This window comes from Gouania willdenowi, chromosome 6 (assembly GCF_900634775.1).
Source record: "Gouania willdenowi chromosome 6, fGouWil2.1, whole genome shotgun sequence".
Classification (NCBI taxonomy): domain Eukaryota; kingdom Metazoa; phylum Chordata; class Actinopteri; order Blenniiformes; family Gobiesocidae; genus Gouania; species Gouania willdenowi.
Window position 1 is genome coordinate 62,482,495 of NC_041049.1, and position 12,244 is coordinate 62,494,738.

The 12,244-nt window shown below is 38.9% G+C and overlaps 1 protein-coding gene across 3 annotated transcripts; it reads right to left on the reverse strand.

Annotated features, from left to right (window-relative positions):
- Nucleotides 1-374: 374 nt before the first annotated feature.
- On the reverse strand, nucleotides 375-11,102 carry taf3 (TAF3 RNA polymerase II, TATA box binding protein (TBP)-associated facto). Of its 3 annotated transcripts, none has more exons than XM_028450885.1 (7): nucleotides 10,725-11,102; nucleotides 8,648-8,890; nucleotides 5,021-6,819; nucleotides 4,844-4,935; nucleotides 3,583-3,856; nucleotides 2,278-2,384; nucleotides 375-1,011 (listed from the first exon to the last, which is right to left on the reverse strand). In XM_028450885.1, the coding sequence occupies exons 1-7, from the start codon at nucleotides 10,888-10,890 to the stop codon at nucleotides 897-899; spliced, it is 2,796 nt and encodes a 931-aa protein (XP_028306686.1). In that variant the 5' UTR covers nucleotides 10,891-11,102; the 3' UTR covers nucleotides 375-896. The 3 variants fall into 3 exon arrangements, with proteins under 3 accessions (XP_028306686.1, XP_028306685.1, XP_028306684.1); XM_028450884.1 differs by having other exon boundaries at nucleotides 3,598-3,856; nucleotides 4,844-4,959; XM_028450883.1 differs by having other exon boundaries at nucleotides 4,844-4,959.
- Nucleotides 11,103-12,244: the final 1,142 nt, after the last annotated feature.

The following is a 12,244-nucleotide window of genomic DNA, read 5'->3' on the forward strand; positions in this document are numbered from 1 at the left end:
GTACTTGATTATTTTATGTATGACTGACTTGTACTTGAGTACAATTTTACTCAGGTATGGTAGGAGTACTTCTACTTGAGAAAGACATATCAGTACTCTTTACACCTCTGGTTCTGCCCCCCGTCTACTACATGTTATTCTGAAGAGTAAAATATACACAGCCTCCTTTTGGTTTTTAAAGCTGGAAATCTTAATAAAATTTGATTAACCAAAAAAACAACACAAGCACAAACACATGAAGCTTGTTAAAATAATTAATGGGTGAAGTAATAGAAAACAAGTTCTTGTAGAAATAAGTTAACAGTGAGCAAGAGAGCGTATATTAGATATATAGTGTATCTATAGTGAACATATTGCGACAGTCCAGGGCTAAAATCTGTAAATACACAAACTGTTCAGCTTTAATTTGAAATGACAGCAAAATTAATTACACAACAAGCACAGCTACATTTCAACAAAAAGACTGGTTTAAAGGGAGAATAAAATAAAAATACAAAGTTGTAATTTAAAAAATATACAGAGATTGACAGAATTTTGATTAAAAAATCAATATCAGCAAATAGATTTGCCAGGAAGCCTAAGAACAAAATGCACTTGGAAATCTATATTTACACGTTTATACATGCCTGATTTCATCATCAATATATATACATGCCATTTCAGTGGTACAGTGAGAACTGTTTAGGATTAACTGTCATGAGAGTGGGAGAAACCATCCAAACTATGGACAAACATCTGCTGGTGAAAGTCTTTCTTTTTACACAACCATGAAGGCTTACAGGTTTGCACGTTCTTCCAAACTCTTTTATTTTATATTATTGTACAGCAGCTTCATGTGAGTCCAGATGGCTTCAGTGGAGAAAAAGGAAAGTCCCATGTGTGCTTGGTGCATAGTCTCAGTGAGGTTTGTGTTTCTTCTTCTTGTGTTTCTTGTCCTTCTTTTTACTGGAACACTTGACGCAGAACCACTGTTGGTCCTCGGGGGGCGCTGTGTGGATTCCAACACACGGCCTAAGCACAGAGAACACACTTCAGGTCATTCACCTATCATTTAACCACCAATGCACCAACAGGGACTTTAACCAACCCATCAGTTTTAATGCTCTGACAACTGATCCAAAAATCAATGTCAAACTGATCAAATGCGATAGTATAACATATAGATCTGCTCCTGTCTTTTGTCACAGACATAAAAAAAATAGATCTGGTCCTTTCCTTTGTTAACTTGCAGCAGTTCATGGAGTGCCAATTGTAAAGTTGCGTAACAACTTTTTGCAACATTCAGCAACAAAACACATTTTTAAAAAACATGTGTGAACTTTTTTCTGTTACTTTTGACCAGATTTACAGTAATTATTTCTTTTCTCCCAAAAATATAATGTCAATGTTAAATCTAAATGTTAAATATTAAATCTAAATGTTACATCTAAATGTCATGGGTGAAACTAAATATTGAGCTAATATACAAATTTACTGGAAGTATCAAAACAAAAGCTCATTCCGATTTAGATTTAAGATTTACATTTAATATTTTACATTTAGATTTAACAATAACATATTTTTATGAGAAAAAAAAACTATCACAAATTTCAAAGTATTGCTATAAATCTGTTTGTTGCTCATGCTAAATGTTGCAAAAAGATGCTGTTTATTTTAGCATGCACAACTTTACAATTGGCGCCCCATAACTGTTTAACTGAAAGATGATTGTCTGACATCTTCAAATTCCTTCCAAATGCCCTCATTTTAATGGCATCATCCCAGGTAAGGGATAACAAAACTACGGGAAGACTGACGATATGTACTCACTGGTTTTTGGATCATGTTAAGAATGATTAGCACTCGCACATGTCCACAGTTATTGTGAAGAGACGCATGTAATCACCTAGTTTTAAATTTTGTGTACGCAGGAAAAGGCAGAATTCAAGTTCTGAAAGTAAAAGGCTATTTTTCATTTTTAAAATTTAAAACCAGGCCCCAGTATGACACAGAAATACTGTACATGTATGTTTTGGGACAATATCCTGCATTTACACACCGCCCTCCCCCCAAAAGAGAATTACTCAATGTCTAGTGTAGCAAATGAATTAATATGTCAAAGTTCACTCATAATCTCGTAGTAACCCTCACTTTCATGTAGGGACCATATCACGCTGTTCCGTGGTATTTTTCCTGTAAAACGAGTGTCTGATGTCCAGCAAGTGTAGCAAACTGTCACGCCAAAGTGCTCGCAATAGAAATCTTTTTTTTTTATTCACACAAGAAAGGCAGCCTTACCAGTGATACCAGTCATCACAGTCATCACATCCAATCATAGGACTGCCGTCGTCGGGTTTGTTGCACCCAGGACAAATCCAGATCTGATTCCCCCATTCGTCTCGAATCTGGAACATTAAAGTTGGTCAGAAATGCTTTTACAGAAGCACTCAAAACGCCCTGCACAGTAGGTGTTAGCTAAGAAACAATAATATGCATGCATCACTCACACTTTAAAACATGCAACAACAACACATCGCACTTCACAGCAGTGGTCTCAAACTTAAACTGACTGAGGGCCAAAAAGTTCCCAAACATTAGTTCTTAACTTCTGCTATATGAAGGTCAGTTTCAACATGTTTTAATATGGAAAAATTTAGGTATTTTGAACGATTAAGCAAAATAACTCCAACAATGAGAAAATATTGACTTTTTTTGTACAAAACGTCTATTTATTTGTAGAAGGCTGGGGGTTAATTATAACTGTAATCTTAAAATACTAATTGGAATGAAAATCTTTAAAAAGTGAAATTTACAATTTAATTAAACGCAAATCTAGGGAACAACGTTACAGTTCTATGACTTATGCAGTTAATACGTAAGTTATGCAATAACGATACAAAGTTAATTATTAAAATATGTTTCATATCAACTATTCCCACTAACTGTCAGTTCTCTAGAGGATCATTTTCCTATTTTGTAAAGATATTTTTTTCTAGGGATATACTGACAAAATAAAAGATCAGACAGACAAACCCCCACACCAAAAATATTACCAAAATACCAAAATGTTCATGGATAAAAAAGCCTAACAAGGTAACCAAAAGATAAAAAAAAAAATTGGATGATAGATAATATTTTTTAGTGTATTTTACAGCTGAATGTCAAAACTGAGTCGTTATCATAAGAGATGCTAACACAAAAGGAAGGTTACATTTTATGGGGTTATTCAATAAAGGCTCAGTAATTGTGATTAATTGTAATTGAACTTTTGTAATTGAGAACATAATTGTAATTGAACTTTTGTAATTGAGAACATAATTGTAATTGAACTTTTGTAATTGAGAACATAATTGTAATTTACTTTAAGGGGAAAACAATAATTGTAATTTGAATTGTAATCGGAAAAAATGATGGTCACCGTAATCATAATGTAGTTGTAATTGAACATGGATAATTGAAGATGTAATTGTAGATTAAAAATATAATTGACTCCAACCCTGATTTGTAGTTAATAAAAAATATTTCCCAGTTGTTTGAGACCTCTGCGTCTGAAGGGATGAGAGAAATGTGAAAAAAATTTTAAAGTGATGAGCCTGCACTCACGACGTATGTACTAACAGTCTCAGTCACCACGCTGCGGACCGGCGTTTTCTGGGAGGCAGTGGGGAGCAGCGATGAGGGCGGGGCCAGCAGGGACGACGATGGCAGTAATAACGGCGGCAGTGGGGAGGCGGGCAGGGCCATAAAGGGCAACACAGAGGGGAGGATGGCGGGTGGAGGGGGGCTCCGAGGACGATTCCCAGGCCCGGGCCTGGCGGTGGGGGTCTTGGGGGTCGGTGGTTTGGGCTCTGAGTTTGCAACCACTTTGCTGATAACACTGCAGAGAAGCAGAAGCTCAGACACGTCAGAGCACACATTTTCAAGTCAAAGAGACAGTGGGACAATTCAAAAGGGTTTTTTTGTAGATATTTCACAACAACAATGTCCTCCATTTGTCCCGGAGCTTTCCAGCATCAAAGCTGAATGTTGGGCTGCATCCAAAATCTGAATGATCCCTCCTATTTCCTTTCCTATCCACTTTTCCTTAACCTACGGAAGTGTTTAAGTGGTGGCCATGATTAGGAGCGTCCCAATTCTCTTAAAGCCACACACACAATTCCTTGTGGTGACAACATTTAAAGGGACCAGGTCATCTAAGCGTTCACAGAAAATGAAAAGGGATGCATACCATGTAAGTAACCAATGCAATAATCTAAAACCCACATTTTATTATATGTAAGCCATATTATCAGATTATAACTGACAAACAGAGCGCACTGTCTTTCAAGAAAAAGGAATCAGGGGCATTTTTAGTCACATTATGTTCTATTCAACATATTTCATTCACCTAGGAAATCTTTGTGCGATTGTACATGTGTATGCCTACAATATTATGTAGACCTATATCTTGGATAAATGTAACAATTTTGTAAAATCCCACTTATTTTGAATTAATGTTGATTTCTGAGTGTGAGCAGCCATTCTCAATGTGACGTTCATTTAGCTTCACTTTTGTTCCTTGTAGTCTCTTTTTCTTTGATTTACATTCAAACCATGTGATATTTGAGATTATATCAGCAGAAAGTGTTATAAATGCGCTTTTAGTCGTACATTTTTGGAAATTTGTAGTTTCTTTCCACCACAGCAGACGTCACAAACCTTCACCACCGTCTGCTTATTACGTCACCACCGTCTGATTATTACGTCACCTAGTGGAAGTGCGTCTGATTGTCAAAACAACGTGATGGCCTTTCCCTAACTCCTTTAGGACTATTCGGACGCAGCCTCAGTGTTACAAAGCAGAAGGTTGTTCCTCCGTACTCACATCTTGTCCTGTCCGGCCCCCACCCTCAGGGTCAGCCTGGGAATGACCGGGGACGGTAAGGTTGGTAAGGTTGGAGGAGCGTCCATTTTGATCTGAGAAAACACAGGCAGGACAGGCTGCATCTCAGTAAGACAACTGCTCACATAGAACATCAACATTCCAGGAGACGGTCCTTACCTTCTCCAAGCGAACCCTCTCCTTTTCTTTCTCCTTCTCCCGTTTCTCCTTTTCCTTCCTCTTCTCCTCTTTTTCCTTCTCCTTCTCTTTGGCCTTTTCTCGCTCTTTGTCCTTCTCCTTGTCTTTTTTCTTCTTCTTCTCCTTTTTGTCCTTCTTCTTATCCTTGTCTTTGCCTTTCACATCCTTATCCTGCAGGATGGGGGCCAGCGAGGGCAGCATGGAGGGGATGGAAGGGATACGCAGGCAGGTGGAGGCGCTGAACAGTGGAGGGAATTCACCAAGGCCGAACGAGGACAACGCAGACTGTTTCTGCTTGTCTTCCTTATTCCTGTCTTTACTTTTCTCCTTTTTGTCCTTGTCCTTTTTGCTTTTCTCCTTGTCCTTCTTCTTGTCTTTATGTTTCTCCTTCTCCTTTTTCATGCCTTCACCATCCCTTGATTTCATCTTAAAGCTGGCCTCAGGCAGAGTAAAGTCTCTGAAGAGCTCCTCTTCCTTCATTCCAAACTCTTTCCAGGGCATCTTGGCATCCTTGGAGAAGTCCTTGTTTTTGTCTTTGCTCTTGTCCTTGCTCTTTTCTTTCAGCTTGCCCTTGTCCCGCTCCTTGTCTTTGGGCTTGTCTTTCTTCTTCATCTTAGTTTTGAGCTCCTTCTTCAGCTTCTTCTTCACCTCCACAGACACTATCTTGGTCTTCTCCTCGAAGGCATTGAGCAGGGGTTCGGGCGTAGGTGGCGACGCTGAGCCTGATGACAGATACTCTGCCTGGTTTTGAGGCGGGGCAGACGGACCCCCCTGGTTGACTTTCCTTATCACCTCATTGATTGAATCGTCCATGGTCCAATTTCCCAGGCCAGCGTGTGGGTGAAGGTGTAGCGGCGTGGACGTGTCCTTCAACAAGATCCCAGCCCCACTTGGTGCTTTGGGCGTTGATGGCTCCATGATGGTGAGCCGTCGGGGGCTGGAGAAGCCGTTGCTGTCTGAATCGGAGCCTGAAAAGAAAGCAAAGGGATCGGGCTCCTTCTCAGCGCACGCTCGAGCAATCACAGCATCAATGGAGTCCTCGATCGCTGCATTATCAGGCTGAAGTTTCTTAAAAGGGCCTTCAGTGAACTCCTTGTCCTCCATGTTCTGACGCATGAGAATGTTCTCCTTACCCATTCTCTCACTGAGCGACGCTAGAGGGAGTTTATGGACCAAGTCGGCCTTACTCTGAGGCTGAGACACTTTAGCAGAGCCCGTTTTGGGGCTCTTGGGGCTTTTAGGGCTTTTTGTGCTACCAGGGGACTTTTTCTTCTCTTTAGATGGTTTTGGAGATTGAATAGGACTTCCAACCACTGGAACAGGAATGACCCCCTTATGGGATTTAGTCCTTTGTCTGCCTGGGGAGGAAACCTTAGGCTTCTTACCAGGAGCGGTGATACCCTTTGGGTCGGAGTGTTTGGGGATGACAGGCAGCGGCCTAAAGGAGGGCAACGTTCCTGACGGCATTTCAGGTGAAAGGGGGTCCATGCTGTCATGGGAGGGAAGTGTGCCCGGTGGCATTCGCTGTGGGTTGAGAGAGGTGAGGGGCTCCCTGGGCTCCATCCCCCATTCTGGGCTGAGGTCCGGGTACATACGTGGTCTCTTGGAGGTCGGCATCATGCCCATAGTTGCGTCAGGGCTGTCCAGAGGTCTTTTCAAGGGGTGGTTTTCGTCGTTGATCGCCTCGTCTTCATCCATCTCCTCCTCATCCTCTTCCAGGGCTACCTGCATTGCTTCAGCAGAGATACCCATGTCAGGAGGAACTTCTTCCTCCTCTTCTTCTAAAGGGCAAAACAAATGGAGGGAATTACTCACAGTCCAGAGTGTTGACAATACATAAAGACCTCCTGTAAAACACTGTTATTACTAGGTTTTACTCCAACTCACTATCCTGATGACTTTACATCAAGCTATCAAAGTTACTGAAACCAGGGAGCAGTTAGTATGTTAATGCACAACACAATAGACATATAAAGGCTAATTCATTCCACAATATCGATCACAAACTAGGGGTGGGAGAAATAATAATCAATACATTTCCAATAATTGTTTATTTAAATGGTAAGTTAGAATGCAGCAGGATATAAAATGTTTTTAAAAGCACTATAGTAGTTAAGCTGCTGATTTAGTTTACTATTTATAATTATCTATAATAAACTGTATATGATATATTATTTAGATCAGCCCTTTTTGTTTATGGTATAAGTTAAAGTAAAGATGCTGCTACTTTGGCACTTTACCATATAGTTCTAACTGAGCAGTTCACAGATGCATTCTGCAGCTTTAATAAAACTAAGGTAAAAACATAAAAGATACATTCATCTCCTGTTTCTCAATGTGTTTTAAAGACAGCAAATCGTCAGTGGTCACGGTGAGAAACAAAGAAATACTGTGAAAAAGTGCATTTGTGATGCACTGATTCATAATCGAATAAATGTAATCGATTGTGAAGACTCCCACCCCTATCACAGACCCCCTACTTCATGGCTGAGAGGTGAACCATCTCCAAGATAAACTTTAGGTCATGGTCCCTCATCTAAGAAAGAAGAATAACAACTAAAGTCTTCACAAGTGATGAAATTGAACAACAAATACGACTTGTCCTCAGGAAACAACATTAAATCAAAAGACAGGGGGACCTTAATCAACTTGAGTCTGATGACAGAATATTAGGGATGTAACGATTCACTCAACTCCCGATACGATTCGATTCACAATACTGGGTTCACGATACGATTCTCTCACGATTTATTTCACAAAATGGGACTGTAGACAAAAAATTTTTTTGGGAAAAAAACTACAAAATACGGTACTATTTTCCTTTTATTTTTCATTGTCAAAAGAATTCCTTGATAAACTATTCAAAATAATGCAATTTAACTAAAAATGAATCTTGAATTAACTAAATAAAGGAATAATACAAATGAAAATGAAGCCTATTAATTTAAATTCTGGTTCTATAATAAACAATGCAAAACTGCATAATAGTTCTTTTTCTTTTTAAAAGTGCAACTGAAAATGTATTTTGTGCCTTAACAATTGGACTTTAAAAAAAAAAAAATTACGTCATATTTGTTTGGACCAGCAGAGGGCGCTGGTAACACAGTGGTCGGCTGGCATGCAGATATCTTGCAGTGAAGAAGAGAAGCTATGCTAGCAGACAGAGCTAATAGAAAAATGTGACTTTTACAGATATTCAAGTAATATTACAGATATTCTTTCGGTGTTAAAGGGGTAATTAATCATTTATTAACATATTTAAGAGTAGAAGGCGGCCAGAAAGAAAGTATTAGCAGACTCCGCCCTCCGCCTACACTTGTGGATAGTGCCCTCTGCTGGTCAAAAAAAGTACTGCGATTCAATTTTCAGAAAATCGATATCAACCGTGATACCTATGAATCGATTTTTAACTGCCTTACGATTAATCGTTACATCCCTACAGAATATGTTCCCTGACTAAACCGATCAACAACAAAACAAAGCAAGACAGAAATAAAAACAGTGCATTACATATTGCATATATTAATCGTCTCTGTTTCTTTGGCAGTAAAAAATTAACTGAAACAAATCCAGACACAACAGAAATCTCTGAACTTTGACCAGTGTTACCTTCTTGTAAGGAGACCAGAGGCGGCATGTGATCTGGAATGTACTCTTTTCGCTCTTCTGCATCACAAACTCCGGGCTGAGGAAACTGCAGGACATTGTTTTTGTTGATGGGAAAAAGTGGCGTTTGATGGACGCAGGGCACGGGCTCCAGGTTGTTGACATAATCCTCCAGTTCAGTTAAACTCACGCCCAGCAGTCTAAAGGCCTGGCTCACGTCGTCCAACATCGGATCCGTTCTTCCATCTGGAAAAACCAAAGGGTTATTAAAATGTGACCCTGCTGTGGGAAAAGGCAACGTGCAGAGGAAGCCCTAACAACTGATCTACTCATCTATATAACAGGACATCATAAGGCTATAAAGCTGTAATTGACACTGATGCACTGAATCTTAATCATTTTCAACTTTTAAGTCTGGAACATAGTAAAAAAAACAAAAAAAAAACAACAACAAACAAAACAACACAATTATAACAAATGAGAAAGATTTATCATAATTAATCGCATAACTTAAGTTAAAGTATCGTTCTGAAAAATTACTTTGGTAATAAAGGAAGTTATCTTTGAAAATGTTACTGAGGCAAAAGTCTCCTGTCTCCAAAGCTGTTGCTTTCTGTCATTAAGTATCAAAGGGTGTAATAGCAAATTTAAGATTACACTTTAGATCAGTGATTCTCAACTGGTGGGTCGCGAACAGCTGGCCAACAATAAATACAGTAAATACCTAATGTCTCTCATGTTGGACTTGCGTTTTATTTTGAAAGAAACTTTTCCTTTGGCAGGCATGCTTTTAAATGAATGTTCCACAAAAAAAATACTGTATATAGATTCATGTTTAAAAAAAAATTGTGTGTGTGTTTTCAACAGCTATTTTTTGGTTGAATTCTAAGACAAAAAGTGCATTGCAATTTAGGGACCATGGCAAAATGTGGGTCCCTGGGTGAGACCAGTTGAGAAACTGTTGAGATTATCATCAAAACAAAAAGAAGTTTGGCTTCAGCAAAAAATAATTATTGGTATTTAATTTTCTATGAATCATAACAATGACTTATTTAGCTCTGGTTTAAACATCACACTGATGCAACTTTATAGGCCGCTAAAACAAAACAAAATGTGTAGAATGCTTATGGGAAATGTAGTGCAGGAAAAGTATCTCTCATCTTCGGACAATGAAGTAAAGTGGGATAAAAGTAAAGTACAGGTGTTAAAAAAAAAAAATCACTTGAGTACAGCAATGAAGTATTATTACTTTATAACTGACAATACATAAAGACCTCCTGTAAAACACTGTTATTACTAGGATATACTCCAACTCACTATCCTAATTACCTTACATAAAGCTACCAAAGTCACTGATTATAGGGAGCTGTTTGTATGCTAATGCACCACACATTACACATATCAATGTTTTTACTGCACAATATCAATCACGAACTAGGGGTGGAATAAATAATCAATGCTTCATCATTCAGACAGTAATCAACGATCGATGCATACATTTCCAATAATAGTAAATTAGACTGGTAAGAAAGACTGTGGAAGGATATTTTAACAGAACAAAATATGTTTTTAAAAGCACTATGGTAATTGTGCTGCTGATTTAGTTTATTATCTACAATAAACTGTATGTTATTTAGATTAGCCCCTTTTTTTGGCCAAATGTAAGAGTACACTTTAGATCATCATCAAAACAAAAACAAGTTTGACTTCAGCAAAAAGTCATTATTGCTATTTTATTTTCTATGAATCATAATAACTATGATTCTTGCAACTTCATAGGCTGCTAAAACAAAACAAAATGTGTAGAGTGCTTATGGGAAATGTAGTGTAGGAAAAGTATCTGTTTTCTTCAAATAATGAAGTAAAGTGGGGTAAAAGTAAAGTACATGTGTTTAAAAAGAGTCACTTGAGTACGGCAATGAAGTATTATTACTTTAGAACTGTACACCAACGGTTATTATGGCAATAACGACACTTGGAATCTTGAACTAGTTTTGACACATCCACCTTTGCCAGGGGGCGCCAACTGTACTACACAACAACGTGATCGGCTCCTCTGGGTTTATAAAGTTACACTTACACAGCTCGGAGTAGCGGTGACACGCCCTGGCCAGCTGCTGGATGTATCTGTGCAGCACGTCCGACAGCAGGTCGCACGCAGTGAGCTGAACCGCGTCCCAGCCCAGCGCCTGGCAGATCTGCGCCACCGACACACGCAGCAGCGAGCGGGCATAGCTCTCACACATCTCGCTGGCCTCGTAGCGGAACGCTTTCCTGTCAATTTCTCCTCAAAAACATGCTTCCAGTCTTCATGTTCCACCGAGAGGTGCGGGGTCTCAGGGAAAACCCACCACCACGGCTATTTTTGGCTGTGTAATTCAGGAGCTATATTGGCGCTATTGCCAGAGTCGCCATCTTGTTTTCGAGCGACAAACAAACTCGTCCCCTCTGACGCATACACAGCGCATGCGCACAAGGAGAAACCGCCGTCTGACAAACGCACGCGAGAGCTTTTCACACTCCGTCCGGAACACTTTTGTAAAACCGATGGTAGAAGCAGTATTTAAGCAACCGACCTTCTCTGCGTCCTACTCCTGGATTTTCTCTATTTACCTGTACCCTTTTTACGTCTGTAGTTTTAACTATAAAGTTTTTTTTTTAAAGTGCTTACTAATAAAATGTATTATTATTGGTGGTAAAGCGAGATTTCCGTGTGAAAAGGACAGTATGAGTTCTCACTTTAAAAAGGAAAATTTACGAGGTCCACCATTCACTAACCAGGTCTATGATTATTTGTATTAAGCTATTATTTTACAAATTAGAAGGAAGTGCATAATATGAACTGGCCGATATGTGAAACAGCACTGTTTAGCTGATTAATCGTTTGTTTAGCTCGTGTGCAGCGTTAGCTTCAGCAGCTAACTCGGCATTTCTACCTTGGAGAACGATAACCACGTTTCCGCATTTTTTTCCCCAAAGAATCAATCCTCCAACGAGGTCAAATGATCTAAATATCTGGCTGGTTAGCTGTTTATACCGTCAGGTATGGCGAGTTTATACTTATTGACCTTTGACCTAATGCGGAAGAACTGAACCAGAGCGAGAGTGTGAAAAGGCTTCTGTACGACGGCACCACGTTTCCGCCATCTTACTGGAGACTGTTTTTAGAAACATAAAAAACTGCAATGACAATTCACAGAATCTGATATCACTGTCAGTGTCCAATCTTTTTAGGGTCCGGATAGTTATGAGGATCCTTTCAACGCATGTGCGAAACGCGTCTACATCCGGTCGGGCTATTTTACGGCCCGTAAAATAGGTGAAACCCTGCTATTCAAAATAATAATAATAATGAGAAATGTATGTTTTGAGTGAATTCCGATTTAATTATTTATTTTTTTAAATTTTATTTTCTGTTTGGTTTTTGACTGTCAATGTTGTGTACTGTGTTTTTATCCGTTTTTGTTTTTTTTAATTAACAATTAAAAACGCCACAAAACAGTCACATATTTACATTTATTTTACATTAAAATATCACGTCTCAGGAGCTCTGCTTTTTTTTTTTTTTAATTTTTAAATTCTTTTTAACAGTTAACAAAA

What these genes read in the sequence shown, in the direction of transcription:
- taf3 (XM_028450883.1), bottom strand. Translation starts at nt 10,890, where the DNA reads ATGTGTGAGAGCTATGCCCGCTCGCTGCTGCGTGTGTCGGTGGCGCAG. An exon ending in TCTGGTCTCCTTACAAGAAG is followed by an intron (nt 6,820 to 8,647) that starts GTAACACTGGTC and finishes TTTGCCCTTTAG; the next exon opens with AAGAAGAGGAGGAAGAAGTT. An exon ending in AGACTGTTAGTACATACGTC is followed by an intron (nt 2,385 to 3,582) that starts GTGAGTGCAGGC and finishes TTAATGTTCCAG; the next exon opens with ATTCGAGACGAATGGGGGAA.